General features: G+C 32.6%; 2 protein-coding genes across 2 annotated transcripts; one reads left to right on the top strand and one right to left on the bottom strand.

Annotated features, from left to right (window-relative positions):
- The first annotated feature begins 212 nt into the window (after positions 1 to 212).
- LOC134231435 (uncharacterized) lies at positions 213 to 5,898 on the top strand. Its single transcript, XM_062713394.1, has 4 exons — positions 213 to 300; positions 474 to 555; positions 1,222 to 1,257; positions 5,365 to 5,898. Exons 1-4 carry the CDS (start codon positions 244 to 246, stop codon positions 5,538 to 5,540), a joined length of 351 nt encoding a protein of 116 aa, XP_062569378.1. The 5' UTR covers positions 213 to 243; the 3' UTR covers positions 5,541 to 5,898.
- A 1,640-nt stretch (positions 5,899 to 7,538) lies between these two features.
- On the bottom strand, positions 7,539 to 16,012 carry LOC134231430 (putative nuclease HARBI1). The gene is made up of 6 exons (XM_062713390.1): positions 15,782 to 16,012; positions 10,892 to 11,042; positions 10,019 to 10,199; positions 9,628 to 9,717; positions 8,854 to 9,018; positions 7,539 to 8,619 (listed from the first exon to the last, which is right to left on the bottom strand). Exons 1-6 carry the CDS (start codon positions 16,010 to 16,012, stop codon positions 8,376 to 8,378), a joined length of 1,062 nt encoding a protein of 353 aa, XP_062569374.1. The 3' UTR covers positions 7,539 to 8,375.
- Between the last annotated feature and the right edge of the window lie 3,640 nt (positions 16,013 to 19,652).

Raw genomic sequence — 19,652 nt, 5'->3', positions numbered from 1 at the left:
CATCCATAATGGTAAAGAATTTTAAAAGTGTAGTTGTGCTTGTGAAAATAGACTCTTTGAGATATTAATAGAATTTATAACATGAATTGAACACCACTTGACACAAACCATCAAACAAACCCTATATTTTAAAAGAAGTCTGATTTTCATATAGATACTTATTTGTTTATCAACAAAATATACAATGGTACAAAGACATTTCAGATTTGAACCATATCTTTTTTTTCATTTAGGAAATCTGAAATGAAAAAAACTGGTGGAGGGCCGTCTCCTCCAGAACTTAAGCCGTGGGAGGAAAAGGTGAGTCATGAATTGCAATAAATATACTTAAAAATGCAATGCAATGTATGAATCTATTTACAAAAAAAAATTGATTGTATAATTTATGTGTACATTAAGCATGTTATAAAAGAATGTCTAAGGAATTGTTTGAATGCTGTCCAAATGCTCCTCATAAAATTAATATTTTGCAGATAGTTGCTGTGCTGTCTAATTATGTCATATCTGGCGTGGAAGGTGGATTTGAATCCCTCAGTGTGATGTCACCCATGGATAGTAAGCATATAATATGTACAGTAAAACAGGCTTATAACCACATGCCAGAGACAGATGATTTTGCTACATAATAAGCATGATTCATTTTATCCTTTATATTTATGATTTGTTTAAGACTAGTGGGGGATGAAAATTACTTGATAGAGTGCACAATTTGGGGAAAACTAAGATGGAACAAAAGGGCTCACTTCTCAAAAAGTCTTTATGCATTAAAAAATGGAGGAAATAGAGAAGGTTGATGTAATAGTCTTTGTTTATATACATGTATTTTTAGATTTTATCCCATGTTTAACCCCTTATCCTATTGATGTAGGTCATGTAATATAGTTTTCGTATCACACAGTTGTGACGTTGCAATGGGTTTTGCGTTAGAGTGATGAAGTAAAATGAAGTGGAGTCCGATGTAAAAACAGTGTTAAACATTGTCTGTGGTGTAAAACAGTGTTAAACATTGTTTGTAGTGTAAAAAAAAGCATGGGATAAAAAGAATCTAACATGGTTTTTAGATAGATATGATTTTTATCCAACTTGGGGATAAAAACCACACAACTCATTGGATAAAAATCATATCCAACTTCAAGTCATGTAAGATTCTACATATATTTGCCCAAAACATAAATAAATATGAATTTTTTTAAAAATTAATTTTTCTCTAATTTATTCCAGATTGCATGCCAGGATGTTCTAAAAAGAGGAAATTTGGTATGATTGGAATTCATTTTTTACAAAAATTATAATTTGAATATACAAACATTATCACATTTAATATACATGTATCTCTATCTTTGGCTTTTAAAATGAGAATTACTTCATTGTTTCTCACGTTTTCATATTTAAAAGAAATGGACTAAACACTAAATAAATTTTGAAGGCACACACCATTTTAATCACATCATATGAGCATTGGGTACTGTCAAGTTTCTTCTGAATATAATACTTTGCTTTGACATTTATTTACATGCAACAAAATATTTTGTAGATGAACCGTTTGAGGGATTTGAAGCACCATCAATTGGTTAGTTATATTAAATGATGTGAAAATTGAATTTCTGTATTACATTCATTTAAATTATAAAGTTTGGGATAAGATAGTCCCTGTGGACCTCCTAAAACTACACTATATGCCTGTTAGAGGTTTAGAACAACAATAATACTGCAGCATAGTTTTTTTATATAAATGAATTATGGTGCTTAATTAAGCATTTAATTCATATTTTGGGATGTCTTTGGTCCTATAACACACCTGGTCATGCTGAGAAATTGAATACCACGCGTTAGCGCGGTATGATAATTTGTCAGCATGGCCAGGTGTGTTATAGAACCGAATTCAACATCACTCCAAAATATGAATTCAATGCTTATATTTACATTCTCTAATTTTCCTTTATCATAATTGTTTATTTCCTTCATGTTTAATGTGAATTTCGAGCCCCTCGGTATTGGTGTGCTAAAGGGGGGACCTATGTCCGAAAAGTCTTTGTGTGAAATTTTCAAAATTTTGACATTTCTTTGCTGACCACTTGCTCTTAATTTTTAGGTATTAAAAACAACACCTTTATATGCTTATTTTTACACAGGAGCACGTGCAAAAACAGTGTAAAATGCTAAAAATAGATTATTTTCAGACATTCTTGTTCTACTCCAAATATGCGTTAAAAAGAACCAAAAATGTCCAATCACATTCGAAATCAACATGTATTCAATTTATATGACTTGTATTTTTAAAATGAAGGCAAATTCATTGAAATTTATTTCGCATGAAAAATTATAAAGACCCACAATGTAAGTATCACCCCGTTTTTCTTGTCGTATTTTTTACAATTCCGTCATACATAACAGGTAATATCTTAAAAAGTCTTTGTGTGAAAATGTCGTAATTCATATTTTTTGAAAGAAACGACTCATCTCTTTATTTTAACAAAGAAAAAAGTATACCTTTATGATAAAATAAACAAGAAATATGACGTTTTCTTTTATTTTCGTACTCTTGTGTCATAAATTTTGACCTTTCTGCACTAAAATAAAGGCAAGTAAGCACTAACAAACACCTGAAAATAAAACTATTTTGCGAAAAACAAGGATTTTGATTTGATTTAGAAACCATTTAAACAGATTTATTCTTTTCTTCATTCTAATCAATCTGCAACCCCCCCCCCCCTTATTTCCCCGTCAACAAGCAACACCTATTAGAACCTAGGAATGACTTTTATATATAATAAAATCTACATGTACTACAAATCAATAAGCAAATATACGTACAAGTACATTTCTAATTTTTTTCTTAGTTTTATCCAGAAAATACAATTAATGGTAAACATAATGTTAAAACATATTTCCCTGATTTAAGCCGCTTTCTTTGCTGAATTTTATCTTAAATCTTTTTGCACTTATATTTAAGGAATGAATTTAATAGCCACCCATTTTATACGGTATAAACTGGGTTGGGACAGTTTACGAAAACTGTTCCATACCAGTTTATACCGTATAAAATTTATAAAAAAGCGTAAACTGTTACAACCCAGTTTATACCGTATAAAATGGGTAGCTATTAATTTCATTGCTTATAATTTAATTTTCATTCATTCGATGTAAGAAAAAAAGATAATTGTTCTAATAAAATGACTTTAATTTGTACAAAATTTGAATGTAACGTCAGGCGGATTGATACGTTTTTGACGCAAGTCATTGTGACGAAGGCAACCCATTTTATACGATATGAAGTAAATTTTTTATCCAATCAAATACAGCGTTACAGCCAGAATTAAATTATATCAGCATATCATCGAGGTATTTCTTCACAACTTAAATTACTATGAATTATCTACCAAAGGAAGAGAATTCTAATATTAACAAACTCCATAAATCAAAAAAGACTGTTATTAATTATGAATAAATTTTCTTTTTGTGAATTGTGTATGTTATTGATTAATAACAATGTTATGCCTTTATCACTATTGCAAAAGTCAACAGGTAAAAAACAAACGTCGCTATTGTGACGTCACATAATGCTGCTTTGACGTAGAACGACATAGGTCCCCCCTTAATAAACGTAATAGCCGTTCGTGACGTTGGAAAGCCGTTTGTGACGTTGAAAAGTTAAATAACGCAAATAAACATTGCGAGGGAAAAAATGACAAATTAGTTTTTAAAGCACATTTGCTGTATTTTATGTTAATTTTAAAAGGGTAGTTTTTTAAAAATGAAATTGAGTCAAAACAATATACATTTTGGTATTCCTAAATACTGAAAATGAATGTAGTTCCTACTGTGTATTCTACCGCGCTGTGACAAGGTTTCACGTGTGTTATAGAAATTTGAACGTCGTGGATTTCTAATGGATTTTATAAAGAAAATTACACTGAATGTAAATATTGAAACTTGCAACATTTCTTTAGCGATTATATTTATATGTTTTTTTTTATTATTATTAACAGTCATAAACAAGCCACTTCCAACTGTAGCTGAAGATGTATCAGAAGTTATGTCCACATCTTCCAATGGTAAGTTTATTTGAAACCCAAGCCTCACTCTGTGAGTATGTAGATTTTGAAAAATACTACTATTCATAGGATATCCCATGGCTGGTGATTTGATATGATTTTTTAACAAGTTGTATACTATTATTTCTTAGTCATGGCTTGTGGAAAATCATTTCTAGTCACCAACCATGGGCGATTTTTATACCCCCATTCTGAAAGGGGGGGATATATTGTTTTACCCTTGTTTGCCTGTCTGTTTCAATTTTTTGACACATATTTCTCAGCAACTACTCATTGCAGATGCTTGAAATTTTAGCACACTCATTGTTGAGACAATATCCCATATGGTGGGAATCATTTATGAATGAACCTAATGTCAACTTTCTGTTTATCAGTGCATCTGAACTTGTGTATTTAAACATTAAAATGCTTTAGTTAAGTTGTTAGTAAGGGAATGAATGAAGCAGCTGTTGCAGAAAAAATACATTGCAGGTTATGTGATTTTTTTCTGCAATAGATGTGACATTCATTCATGTACTACATGTAGCAACCAAAGAAAGACATTTTGTTGTATATATGTATTATATCTGTTTAAATAATCATTTAAAGGAAGATAAAAAGAAGATTAATTATTGTATTATTAATACGCTCATCTTTGTACATTTCATTGGTGGAACAGCCACTGATCAAGAAATCGGTGCATTTGGTATGCATAATTTTGTTCATGCACTGATAAACAGCAGTGGGTTTTCTTAAGAAATAAAGGAGAAAATATTCAGTGGATATAAATATATTCAAATGAGAATATATTTACATCAGAGCATGGGTATTACAAGTGAGCATTGGCTCAGAGACTTCTTGTTAAAATCATGTATTACACATACATATAGGTAACAAATATTTTTTGAATCAATAGATCATGACATGCATTATACATTGTAACACTGTTCATAAATATGAACCTGCCCTTTTGTTTGTAGGTGATAGGTCAATCAGTAAGAAAAAGAAGGACATAGAAAATTCCACAGTTTGTAAGGAATTACCTTTGCTGATATGTCAAAAATTTTGATTAATAATTTTAGAAATACACGTGCATATACACATTTCCCTTGCCATCTATTATTAGGTAAATTGTGCAATAAGAATCAGTGTCATTCGTTGAATTGGCCACAAATAACAAACAAGAGAAAGTTGTTTCCTTAAAAACTTTTTGACTATCTAAATATCTTTCAAAGAAAAATTCTTTTTACATATTGTTTTCTTATTATTACATGCCATATGTCCTTGTTACATGTATATATCTCAAAAATTTTGAAAAATATGGTTTCAGCTACTATGAAGGACAAAGTGCTCGAAATCGAAGAAGAAAAGCTAAGAATAATGAAAGAACAGCTTGACATAGAGAAGAAGAAGTTGCAGATCCTGGAAGATTATGTTTTGTGGAGAAAACAACAAGACATTTCACCTTCAGTTTCGCCAGTGATTAAGGGCCTGATTAATTTATGACTGTTTTAATTGTTCCCCTACAATTTTAGCTCTACTGGTCAGAGACCAGAAGAGCTTATGCATTAGTAAGGTGTCCGTCGTCCGTCCGTCTAGCTGTCTGTCTGTCTTTAAACAATTTTTCAAAACGCTACTCCTCCTACAGTTTTGATCTGATTTCAATATAACTTGGCACACAAGTAGACTAACACTAAGATACATAATATAGTGCATCGGTTTTTGATTTCAATGAAGGGTGTTGCTATTGTTACTAAAAATAGAAATGTGTGAAATTCCTTTAAAACTACTCCTTCTTCGGTTTTGGTCTGATGGCAATGGCTTCTTTCTCATCCTTTATTATATATATATTATATATTATATTATATATTATATTATATATTATATTATATATTATATTATATATTATATTATATATATTATATATAGTACAAACCAGTAGAGCTACAGTCTTGACAGAGACTTCTGGTTAGACAAATATTTATTTATATAATAGTGTTTGTACTTTGCATGCACTATGCCTAAATGGTGTGAGAAAAAAAAATAACTAGAAAGCCAATACAATATGGATTTAGCAGATTATACATTGATTTTTTTATTTAATGTATTCAATACGTTACAAAGCTTCAGACAAAAGTACTACTGTATATACTTAGTACTCGCCTATAAGTCGGTCTGCCTATAAGTCGGTTTATATTTTCTGACGTTATTTTGGAGGGATTTGCTATTGACCCACTTATAAGTCGGTACAATTTTTTGCCAAAATTTGGTGACAATTTCATGTAAATCCATTAATTTCTTAACCTGGTTTCAATTAATATTTTTCGAAATGACACTAATATTTAATCTTAAATCATTAAACAAAAAGTCAAGGCTCAATTAAAATTATTAAAATATGTAAATACTTGTACTTTATCTATATTATCTAAGAATACATAAATTATCATTTATAATCAGACATTTTCTTCAAAAATCATCGAAAATGCAAATAAGATACTACATTTCAGCCTCCAGAAAAATACCAGTCTCTTTATGACTCGCCTATAAGTCGGACATAGAGTTTTAGACCAATATTTAACTCCCAAAATACCGATTTATAGGCGAGTATATACGATAGTATGTTGTACATGTATAAAATTTTTAACTGTACATTTCACAGAAAATAGAGTCCATTTTTATTTACATTTGTTGAAAAAATAGTATTTTTACAATTGTCAGAATTAGCTGTTTGTTTTTTATTGTTAAAGTCATTTATGTTGTTAATTGTTATTAATTGTTAATTATATTGATGTTTGTACAATAGCAACAGCAATATTAAGTTTTTATGTAACTTTTTATATATATTCAGAAATATGATAACATTATGATGATAACTAGTCAAACAATGTCATGCATTAAGCATAATTTATGTACAAGCATTTGAAAAATATCTATTACAAACTCAGTATGCATTAATAGACATTTTAAACAAATGATATAGCATACCAGCACATATTAAGGATTTCTAAATTCATGTAACTAGATAACACAATTGTTTTGAAAATAGAGTCTATTTGTACAGTAATACATATACGTAGTTGAAACAGGTCAAGATTGCCATGTGATCCACATATTTGATATTATTACAGAATTTTTGATTGTCGCCAAATATTAAATAGCGCAAGCATCCTGTGTTATAAATAATGATTGAAATACATATTATGCAAGTGAGTGTTAAGTCAACCTGTATCTGAACAACTCTCAATTAAAATGTAAAATGTAATGAATTGTCTAGTCAGAACTTACAAAGTTTATACATAGTCAACTCACTCAAATGTGATTTACTGTACAGATATTGATTTCTAGTTTTTATTGCCAATATTTTCTTTACTTATCAATAACAGTTCATCTATGTAAAACATTTATACCATATATATATTGTATATGTCTTTTAATTGTTTAGAAAAATTCAGATACAGAATTGTTTGTAAACATTTGATTAATATTTTGTTTCTCTATAAAAAAAATTCAAGGGCGATAATTTAAAGAAAACTCTTGTTGATGGATGCATATTATTTTAAAAGCACAGAGAACAATTTGATTTTCTAATTTTAAAAGAAAGACTTCATTATGTTTTCTAATTATAATTAGATAGGTATGAAATTAAACATTACTTTCATATATACCTTATGCTTTTAATTTTCTTTTCTGAAAAAAGTTAGCAATGCTTCATACTTCAAAGTATTTCCACTTTAAATCTAATGCTATTGTTATTGATGAAAATCAATATTTGGAGTGAAAAAAGTGAAATTTGGAGCAGAGAGGTATTTCAACTTCATTGAACAGCATAAAATAAGCTATGAATATAAATTGACAAATATATCAAATATATGTTTGTCAGGCTGTCAATGGTTCTTTAAACTATTATGTACGTATAAAATTGTAATTAGCAAGCAATTTTTTACATAGGTTTTGTATGAAATCATATCTTGGATTTGTAGATTTAAATTTGTTCAAATATTTACCCAAGTGTAGGGTGAGACAAAAGTACAAATGTAGGCCAAAAAAATTACACAGAATGAAAAACAGTCATGCCAGTGAGCATGTGACATATTGTCTTCCTGTTAACACAAGTATTGTGAAGTTCTTAATATCCTTTAAACTTTTGAATTAATTCTACATATTAGAAAATCAAACTTGTTATGAATACGGGGAATTGTGACTTAAGGTACTAAATCTTGAAGAAAATTGAGAAAAAAGTATATTTAACTGACTATCCTCACCAGTCACTAGCCTACTTGTCAATTTCAAGGGGTAAATTTAGCTTCAATAAGCATGTACATGTATACATGCATATCCAAATCAATTCATACCAAATCTCTGAATTAATCTCTGTCGAATTGCCTGTCCAGTTTGGTCTGCATTTGCATCTTGGGCTTGTACCGGTAGATGAATCCCAGCGGCATGCATATTGACATCTTCATCACATTCCATCACAGGTACTTTCATGTCAAGGCACATGTTGTGCAATTTAGCAACTGCAGTTATGATCTGAACACTCTTTTGTGGGGAGAAGAGTAGCATCCCACCAGATTTGTGCAAGCATCTACAAAATTGTAATTTTTTAAGCATACCTTAATCACTTTTACTTAAGTAGTCTTTGCAAGAATTAATATGTTACTAGACCTTGTTATACTATTACTATTGATGCCTGGTACAATTGATATTATGATGATATTCATGATAATGTTGTCATAAATAAACTATACCATTTTTATTTAATGCATGTCAAATTTGAAGCTTAGTTTTGGTGTGTATATACATATAAATATACATGTACCTAAAGCGGGATTTGCAAACACCCAAAGCCCTCTCAACCACGACTCGTGTGCGACTGTGTGCAGCATTGTAATTCTCTTCCCCCACGCTAGATGGATTGGCCTTAGGTGTCATCATATATTTCTTCAGGGCATAGGCCGAGTCCCCAAGAAGCCAGCCATCATTTCTGTGACCAATATATCAGAAGACAAAAATAAAAATTTAAGAAACTAAAACTGTCCAAAGTAGACAAACACCCCATGATTTTTCGGAGAAGCTAGTATTGGTGTTCACAATTTGTTAATAAACATTTAGAGTGCTAATTAACTGGTAATTTATAATATATTTTTAATAATTAAAACTAAACTCACACAAAGCCTAACAAAACATCAATACTAATGATATGGGCCGAAGAGGAATTACATATATGAACTTTTTCTTCAATTGACCTTGAACCTTCATTAATGACCTTGGGTCAAAGTCATGACACATCCTCAGGATATAAACCATAGATATGGACTGCTTGAACATGAATTATTAAATTTCTTTATGTGACCTTGGACTTGCCCAAATGACCTTGAGTCAAGGTCTTGACACACCTTTAGGTCATGAGCGATCTTGTGTGAAGTGTATGTAGTAGATTCTAATGTTCCTTCATAAAGATATGGAATGGACACGCCTGCACAGACATACATTATTTACGTACGAGATGTTTCCTATATTCCCCCTAAACTTTGTGTGCGGGGGAGGGTATAATAAAAGCTGTAACAACCCTCTAAATTCAAATTTCAGTTACCGTGTTTCCATGTGGTCTTTTAGTTCAGAATTGGCAAAGATGAAGGCATCATGTACCGAGCCCGGCCACTTACATACAATGTTCGTGAACCTATAAATGATAAGAAATTAGTATCGTAATCATGTACCAACGATTTATGTATATAATACAAATATTCGCCCGGCCACTTACATACAATGTTCGTGAACCTATAAATGATAAGAAATTAGTATCGTAATCATGTACCAACGATTTATGTATATAATACAAATATTCGACTTGATGAAATAAATCGTAAAATATATACATGTATGATCTGTTTCACTCGAATGACTCGATTTATGCAAGATAAGTGCTATTTAGATGGATCTAATACATTTAAGTACAGTTGTAGTATTCTTCTTGTGCGAACCTTAGAGAGGCATCCGCCACCACCTGCACATTCATGGCATGAAAACCCTTTCGGCAAACATATTCTGGTTCATTTTCTTTGGGGGCCATTATAGGTATAAGGGTGCCATCGATGGCCCCAATAACATTGGGAAACTCCGCTATTTGGTAAAAATGGTGCTTAGTAACTAAAGCATCATTCTCTGAAATGTAAGTTTGAAATTCTATGAATAGAAATGTATTGAAAGTATGTATAAGAAATTTCTTTTTCCATGCATGAAAATCGGACCTATATAATTAAAAAAAAAACCATCATATATCAGTTTCTTATCATTGTTTCATTTAATGTATTAAAATTTGCGGGATACTTTAAATTTTATATACTGCCAGTAGCACAAGTACATCAAAGAGGGAGGGGGGGGGTCTTTGAGAAAATTGCGTTGAACATTATTAAAGTATGGGAATTTCCTTAAGAGGCTGCCTACACTTATTATTTTAAATTGATGAATTAAAAATAAGTTTATAGGTTTTGACGCTCAATTTTAATACGTTTTTCTATTTCATTACATATTTTTATCGATTTGATTGTCGAAGTAAATGTGGTATCTCATTAAGTACTTTTTCCTACCAACCCCCCCCCCCCCTTGAAAAATATATAATAAATATGGCCTTCTCATCATTACATATGTTGATTTAAAAAAAAAAATTCCGGAGAGGTCAATGTGTCGGGCTTTATTATGTACATGTATATAGCCTAGCTAATTGTTTTCATGCCCCTTGGGCGGAACGTTAAATACATGTACTTGTTTGTACAATGAATCTTTACAATAAAAATATTTCATACATTGTAAAAATTATGGATTTTAAGAATTATATAGAAGTTTGTTTTACAAACCTGATGGGAAATGAATGTTATCTATCTCATTACAAATTGATCTGGTGACACGATCAATAGCTCTAGACACGCTTGATCGTGATATGCCATGCAGGTCACCACACTCAGAAAAAAAGGAGGCCTTGGCAAGGTATCTTATGGTCACTAGCACCTAAAAGTTTCATAACAGGGTTTTCAAACTTTTCACACGAAAATCTTCCATGGATAAGTTTTACAATATGTCGGGAACTGAGAGAGAGAGAGAGAGTTAACTGAGATGCTCATTTAACAGATGAATGATCTGTTTTTATCTGTTTTTATTGTCCATCGATATCGAAGGAGTGGTCATGTAACTAGAAACGTATACAGAACATGTATAATTACAACTACTAAAATATCGACGAAATTATGGGACACCTTCGGTTACTGCGACTATGCAACAAAAACATAGTAGTATAACTTCTAAATGTATTTCTTTATTTTTTTCAAGTGATCAACCTCTACATAGGATTTAACATTTTTATGAATTAAAAATAAAAAGAATATACATGTACACTAGAAACTTCTTTGATTTTTCTTTTCTAGGGACTTGTAGGTTCCGGTTATGGATGCACGGTTGATGAAAAAATAGCCAGCGTTGTTGTCCCTTTCTGTGGAAAAGAAGTGTATGAATGTAGATTGGCACAAAGGTATACAGATATTTTAGGCTGCAAATTAATTTACAAACAGTACATTGGAGTATAGAAAATGGGTGAAAGTGACAAATCTATAAACAATATCGATGACAGGGATGGCGCCAAAGTCAAAATGGCGGAGGTAGTGAGTTTACCATTCAAAATAGATCTAACGAAGGTGGATTTGTCAGTGAGTGTAATTTACAAGGAATACCCTCAAGAGTGCTTACCTGATAACTTCAAAAACCCATCAGGGCCTAAAGCAAAGAAACTAGAAATTGAAAAGATCGACAACTCGTTATATGATCAGGCGGCTCACATGGTAGCATTTCGTATCACTAGGGAGAGATTAGAAGCATGGATACGAGCTCTGGGAATATTCTATTATGAACATTATGGGAAGTTAGAGGCCTTATCATATCTAGTAGACTGTTATGACGAACCGAATGACTGGGTGGCTGAAAGTAACAAAGCAATTTGTATTGGTTTAGTAAAGGACACACAACTTATGTACAAGGTCACCCTATTTATTACAACTGGAGTGATACAAGCACAAGGGTTGCATCACGACATTTTTGCAAGAAATGATTTCCCAATCCTTCTATCCCTTGTGAACGCCATTTGTCATTATGAAAAATCTGAGATATCAAACGAAGAAGCAGAGGACCCTGATCATGAAACCTTATTAAAAACTCTTGAACATGAACATATGCCGAAAGATCAGATAGAAGATTTGTCCCAACCAGAAAATACCGATACCTGTAGTCCCCAAGTGACTTACAAAGATTTTGATAAATTACAATCTATTTTCGTCGAATCTTTGACCAAGTTAAGTGAAACACAAGCAACACTTATGTCAAAAATTGAGAAAAACTTGTCCGACGCCTTACAGAAAGTGACCAGATCCGTAAATAATTTGCAGACAGAGTTAGATACAATTAAATCTCTGAAGTTGAAGGATCAAACAGTAGAAATCGCAAGATTGGAATCTCAGCTAAAATCAGAAAAAGCAAAAAACAACACAACAGATGAGACACTGAGAAGAGAACTCAAGAATTTGAAACATGAAAACGAATACCTGTCAGAAAAGCTTAACACAAAAAATGAAGAAAATGATCAGCTCATGGATGACAATAGATCACTCAGAAAAAAAACTGATGAACAATTCAATGAGATTTTGTCCCTAAAATCACAGCTATCCAGCATGTTCATAAGCAGCAGAAACAATACCAAGGATGAGACGGGGAGAAAACTCAAGAATTTGGAGCATGAAAATGAACACCTATCAGAAAAATTAAGCACAAAAAATGAAGAAAATGATCAGCTCATGGATGATAATAGATCACTCAGAAAAAAAGCTGACGACTACTGCAATGAAATTTTGTCCCTAAAATCGCAGCTCTCCAGAATGTTCACAAGCAGCGAAAAGGACTTTGAAACCAGCAGGGCGAAAGATTTGGAAACCAATGCTGAGAGGAATCGAAAACCAATGGCGTTATTGATAGGTACTTCCAATGTGAATGGCATTAAAGAGGATAAACTTACGTCTGATGTAAACGTTACTAAAGTTACAGCATATACTCTTGATGAAACAAAGGATGTGATTATTAATTCTTCCTGCATACCTGATGTAGTAGTCCTCCACCCTTTAACAAACGATGTTAGGAATGTTAGTCCCGAAGAATGCGCCGAGAAACTGAAGGGTGTGGTCGAGGTCATTAAAAAGAAGTGGAAAGATGTCAACACCATCATATCTCTAACCACTCCAAGAGAAGACAACTCCTTGCACAAGGTAAACTGTGAGATTCTGGATGGAATCATAAAGAGGGACTACATGGAGTGTCCTGGAGTTCATATTTCTGACAACGAAAACATGTGGCACGGATATCTACCCACAATTCAGTTACTGAATCCCAAGGACAAATTCCACCTGTCTCCAAAGGGAACATCCATACTAGCGTCCAACATGAAGAGAGCAATTCACACCGTATTAAAGATAAGCACCGTCTCTAAGGGACATGCGAATAAATATCAAAACAGATTCAACTACAACCAGGAAAAGCATTTCCAGTCGAATAACGGGGACCATTACTACAAGGGCAACCCGAGCTGGAATTATGGATACCAGGGCAATAGTTATAACCGCAAATTTAAACAAAGTCCAAACTATTTCCGCTGAACATAGAAAGGGCCATCAACACAATGGTGATAAATACTTGAAATTGTAAATCAAAACTTGTTTTACATCTGAAACTAGAGAATCTTTGAATTTAAATAACTTAATTAATTTTCTTTATTTGTATAACTCTTAATTCAGTAGTATACAATTAAGAGTCCAATATGGACAAGTATATGTATAAACACAGCATAAAAATTTGTTACTGGAATGTTGGAGGAATTTTTACACAAGGTGAGAATAAGCTAAATGATGAATTATTTTTGAAGGAGGTAAAAAACTATGATCTTATTATATTAGGTGAAACACATGTTGGGTATAATACAAATCTTTTTATTGATGGTTTTTCATACTTCCCTGTATGTAGGGACATGTCTGCAAATGGAAGATTTTATGGGGGAATTGGCATTTTTCGTAGAAATTGTTTTAAGGAACATATCAAGTTGTTACCAGGTACCCAGAAAGATTTTCAATGGATAAAAATTGAAAAACAGTTTTTTAATCTTCAACAGGACATTTATCTTTGTGCATGTTATATTCCACCCTCAAATTCAACCTACTTTCAGAAGTTAAATTATGATGTTATTGAAATTATTGAGAAAGATGTTAATAAATTTAAGACTAAGGGGGAAATAATGATCTGTGGGGATATGAATGCACGCACTGCTGCATCAGATGATTTTATTGTACATGATGATGTAAGGTACCTTCCTCTGTATAAAACTTACAAGGTTGATAATGATTTTTGTAAACGTAGTAACCGTGATGTCATTTTAAATGAAAGAGGAAAAGAATTGATCGATTTTTGTATTAGTAATCAGATGAGAATTATAAATGGTAGATGCATTGGGGATTTTTTTGGTGATTACACATGTTTTAACACGCATGGTCAAAGCACAGCAGACTACCTTGTTGCAAGTGAAAACTTAGTTAAACAAATTTTATATTTCAGGGTATCTAGTTTTATTCCTACTCTTTCTGATTGTCACTGTAAAATATCATGGGAAGTTCTAGCAAAGTTTCAGGAGAGTTCAAATGTCACTAATACTACAACCTTACACCCTGCCCCTCAAAATTTTAAATGGAATGATGATTCCCCTATTAAATTTCAATTGGCTCTAAGTTCAGATAAGCTACAAGAAAAAATCAAGTCTTTTTTAGATTCCTTTATTACAGAAGCTACATCTACTGATATTGAGAAAAAGGCTGAAGAATTCAATGATATAATCATAACTGCTGCTAACATGTCATTAAATAGGACAAGTCATAAAAGAAAGAATGTTAAAAAGCATAAAAATAAAAAGTGGTTTGATCCAGACTTGCAAACAATGCGCTGTAGACTGTTTTATATAGATCCATTATGTAATAGATGTAATTCTAACAACATAGATGATGAAACTCATTTTTTAATAACATGTAAAAAATTTGATCATCAAAGAAAAGAAATGTTTCAGTTAATTAATCATAAATTTCCACTATTTTCAGCTTTAGATGATGAACAAAAACTTTATTGGTTACTCAATACAGAAGATAAGGAAACTCTTAATTTTGTGGGCAAATTTATAAATGATAACATGTTATAGTACCATTAGTCTTTTACACATACATGCATATTTGATGTATTCCTTTTAGACAGGATTATTGTTGAAATGATTTATGTCAACTGCTAATTGTATAATTGTTTTGCTATTCATTGGCTTATCTTTTCCTTATTATTGTAACAATTTCATACTTGTCTGTTATGGGCTCTAAATTAGAAATAAAATGTTCTGTTCTGTTCTGTACACAATGCTACAGAAAAAGTTGATCATGTTTATTATCTATAACAGACACCTTAGCTAACGCTACTTATTTTTCTTTTAATGAAAAAAACATACATCATCTATTATTAGGTAGGGGTATGTTATTTTTATTAAAAGAAAAACAGGTAACGCTGTGTGCCTGTGATTATAAAATAGCCTCTCTCTCTCTTTATCTCTCTCTCGTAAAGAGAGATAACTCTAAGTTGTGTGCTGGGACTGCAAAGGGTAAATAACTCAAGGGTATAAACAAACATATGACCTGTGTGTACGCCGGCAGAGAGTGGCTTCTGTTTGTTGGCCTCTCAATGTCCCCTCTCACCAACTCTACCAAACGATAGAGGAAATGACGAGGAAGGCGATATCTTTCAATAACTTCCTCATCATTGAGAAAATCAAGCGGATTTGTCCTGTCCCGAAAAACACGAGGTCTAGGCAGTTTTCTCCCATTTGAAGGTACATTTTCGTCTGCTATTAATAATAGTGACGCCATATTGTTTGTTTTTACGAGTACGCGAGGTTATCTACGAGAGCATAGGACCACTCGTAGAGTTACGATCATCTTTAATCGTAACTCGCAAGTCGTAACTCTTAGTGAAACGCACTTACGTGCTACGTTAACGTTTACGTCTACGTTTACGAGCTACGACATGTTAGTGAAACGGTCGCCTGCTTCTCAAGGATAGGGAAGAAATGATTAGTCATACTAGTATTTGAATAGAGGCATCTTCAGGATGTGTAGATTCAACTTCGTTCAATTCATGACCCCCTAGGGTAGGGAAGGGTCACAGTGGACTATGAAATTTTTAGATAGGAATAGAAAAAAAAATACCTTTTAAAGATTATCTTTTCATGAACATTAAAGCCAGGCATAATTATGTTTGTTCAAATCATGACCCCATGGGGTAGGGCGGGCCGCAATGAACAAACAAAATTTTACATAGATATTTATAAAGGCTAATTAAGAGCATAGTCAACTTATGGATTTAAATCTTTCAAAACTAGACTACTTTTGGGGGCTTTTTCTCATATCCTCAGTGCTTATAATTAGGTGAGTGATGTAGCCCACGGGCGATTTGTTTCCTACTACGAACTGAATAAGTTGGCTGAGAGATTGCTTTACGTTTGTGCGAGATCAAAATAACTGTGAGTTCAAGAGAATCACTGTAAATCGGAAGGAGAGCACTGAGAACTTAGTATGTGGTCAAAGCATTTTACGGCCTTTGAAAGGCCTCTTGGAGATCAAAGGAGAGATCCAAGATATCGTTTAGTTTTTTCACTGCATTCTGATGACATAAAACAAACAAGCATGACGTTATTTTTCTTATACATCAAAAAGTCCCTTGACATTAGACTTTGTTTCATGAATGAATATAGTATAAATGATATCATAATGCTTTTTTTAAACTATATCTTGCTAATTGTATGGGGGTGTATAATAAATTTATTATTATAGCAGTATCTTGATCCAAAGAACCTCGTCATGTCTAATTGACAGGCGCGGTATATCAGATCAAACTCGATGCTTCGCGTTTCAATTGATCTCATGATCCGCGCCTGTCAACTCGAAGTGATCGACCCTTCGAATCAGATTACCGTTATAATGATTTATATGGCTTAGTTATGTTTTAGAGCGGAAAAGATAAAGATACGGTTTGGGTGTCTTAAAATGGGTATAATATGAGTTGAGTAGATAGTTATGATAAATCACTAAAGAATATGGCAAGAAGGAATACCATTCTGTAAATATGACATCATAGACATTAATTTGGTACATTTCTATGTCTTATGCAAACCCATTTTGTGCTTATTTTTCTTTTTGAAAAATGAAATATCATTTGTCCACTTCAAATATTAAAATACTTTGTGTGAAATGATTTGGAAAATCACATACCGGTATTTTAAATTTTTGTGTGCAATGCGTGATCTCTGAAAGAAATATCCAATGACAATTGATGTTTTATGCAACTTACATGTACGTTAATAACGTCATAATTAGCAATTCTGAGGTCAGAGTTTTAGAAATGATATTGCATTTTAAGTTTTTACCAGTCTGGTGTTCAAAAATTTCAGAAAATTTATGGCAACACTAGGAAATGATGTAAAAAAAACCCAAGGCCAGGCATGGTCATAAAACTCGACCACTTGATTTTCAACAAAGGTGGGGTTTACAGTGGTACCTCTGGTGTCTTCACAACACCGGTAACTGGGACATACTACTTCATTGTTACCCTCAGCATACCCGCTCAAATCAATGCTAGAGACTACCTGCGAGTGCACATCATGAAGAGTGGAGTAGAGGCGTCTTACCTGTATGTGGGGGCACACAGCGTATGGGTGAAGCCCTCAGAGAATACTCTGCTGGAGCTACAACGAGGGGACAGGGTTTACGTCAGTGTGGGGAAGACATCCTCCTCAGAGTTCTCTCTTATTCCCGGAAGAGATTTTCATTGTCATTTTACAGGCTTTTATTAGACTGAAACCGCGGAGAAACATATTTGAAAAATGAAAATAACATACATTCAGAAAAATGTGTGTACAACCTAGTATTCACTTTTCTACCCAATATTTAATGTCCTTTAAAGAAGATGTTTACATATGTAGACTATTTCTATAAGAACATAAACAAATATAACTTTCGTTGATGTTTTGACGCTTATAATTAGCAGATTTTTTTCTAGCAAAAATGAGGATACAAGATCTAGAGATATGTCCAGACTGCCACCAACTCTAAAAAAGGTGGCTTTGATTTTTAAAAATCAGAGGCGCTGTTGTAAAACATGAACAAGCCTACTAGTATTTAATATCAATTCTCTGTAAGGACCAAAAAACGCACTATCATGGAATTTTATTTTATCAATATAATATTAAAGAGTGTCCTATATAAAGACTATAGGTGGGTAAATTTTGGACAGTGCTTCCTTGGTTTCCATAGCAACGGCCTTGAAATATTTTGCCATAGCGAAAATGACCTAATTGTCATCACCATGCAAAATAATTCCATGCTTCCTAAACGTAGAAAAGTTGAGAACGTTACATGGGTCTCATTTTATAGCTAACTAATCAAAGTTTCTTGGCATATAAATTTTATTCAATTTAACTCAAGGTTTTTAATATAATACAGATCAATTTACACAAAGATTGTCATAAAATGAATACAAAGGTACCTATTTCTTCAAGTGCATAGAAATTTTTGCAGGCAATTTCAACTTATAAAAAAAGTTTTTTCAGTAAGATAGAACTTATAGCGAGCGCAGCGAGCGTCGCAAAGCGAACTCAATAGACTAACGTGTAAGAACAGAGGAAATTCGGATTGAAATCTGTACATACGTCAGCCAAATTTCTCTGTGCAACATTCCCAGAATTCCTGCACTACCCAATGTCCTTTGCGCGAATATTGCCGAATAAATAAATAAATAATAACGTAAAGCATATATCAGACTTTCAGTTTGTAGAAATCTTTCAAAGAAACAAGAAATAACTCCGCAATGTTTTTCGAAAAAAATTGCACTTGTTCTATAGTTTCAAATAGACGCTCGGCTGTCTCCGTAAGCTCCGATGAGCTTTGTGACGTCGTATTACGTCACAGCTAGTCGAAATATCTCGTGCGGCTTGACGTTTGAAGTGGCTGATCTCAAGTGTTTTTGATGGTACAACTGCGCTCGCCCCAACGGTCACACCGTAAAACATATTATCTAAAATATACAAAAAGATTTGAGGTGGGTAAATCAGTTAAATGTTGTTTTCCATTCGCCTGAAATCCTCACTTTTCATGAAAATTGACCGAGAGTTATTTCCATTTGCTGACTCTTTTGCACTGAAGACAAAAAATGGTTGACTCTCCTAGGCCTGTCAAAAGAAGTTTCTAACAACATGTGGCTAAACAGACACCAGTGTTACAACGCACTTTGAAAAATTACGCACTTTGAAAATTTTTTTTAAAGTGCGTTAAAATTTGGGACCAAGCTAACGCACTTTGAAAAAAATAATTTTTTTTCAAAGTGCGTTAATATCGACCATATTAACGCACTTTGAAAAAATGTAAAGATTGATCAATATTCCTTCAAATAATCAGTATGATAAATAACAGATCCTGGTTTGATAACTTTTTTATGATAAAGTCACTGTAGGAC

Source organism: Saccostrea cucullata, unplaced genomic scaffold (assembly GCF_032062105.1).
Source record: "Saccostrea cucullata isolate Sc308-1 unplaced genomic scaffold, CSIRO_AGI_Scuc_v1 ctg595, whole genome shotgun sequence".
Classification (NCBI taxonomy): Eukaryota; Metazoa; Mollusca; class Bivalvia; order Ostreida; family Ostreidae; genus Saccostrea; species Saccostrea cuccullata.
The sequence above is the reverse complement of the archived record's forward strand: the minus strand, read 5'-3'. Positions and strand labels throughout refer to the sequence as shown.

Excerpts from the sequence above, each read along its gene's own strand:
- LOC134231435 (XM_062713394.1), top strand. The coding sequence starts at position 244 with ATGAAAAAAACTGGTGGAGGGCCGTCTCCTCCAGAACTTAAGCCGTGG. Across the intron at positions 301-473 it reads TTAAGCCGTGGGAGGAAAAG|ATAGTTGCTGTGCTGTCTAA; the intron begins GTGAGTCATGAA and ends AATATTTTGCAG. Across the intron at positions 556-1,221 it reads TGTGATGTCACCCATGGATA|ATTGCATGCCAGGATGTTCT; the intron begins GTAAGCATATAA and ends AATTTATTCCAG.
- LOC134231430 (XM_062713390.1), bottom strand. The coding sequence starts at position 16,012 with ATGGCGTCACTATTATTAATAGCAGACGAAAATGTACCTTCAAATGGG. Across the intron at positions 11,043-15,781 it reads CTCTGCCGGCGTACACACAG|GTGCTAGTGACCATAAGATA; the intron begins GTCATATGTTTG and ends TGAAACTTTTAG. Across the intron at positions 10,200-10,891 it reads TAACATTCATTTCCCATCAG|AGAATGATGCTTTAGTTACT; the intron begins GTTTGTAAAACA and ends CTTACATTTCAG.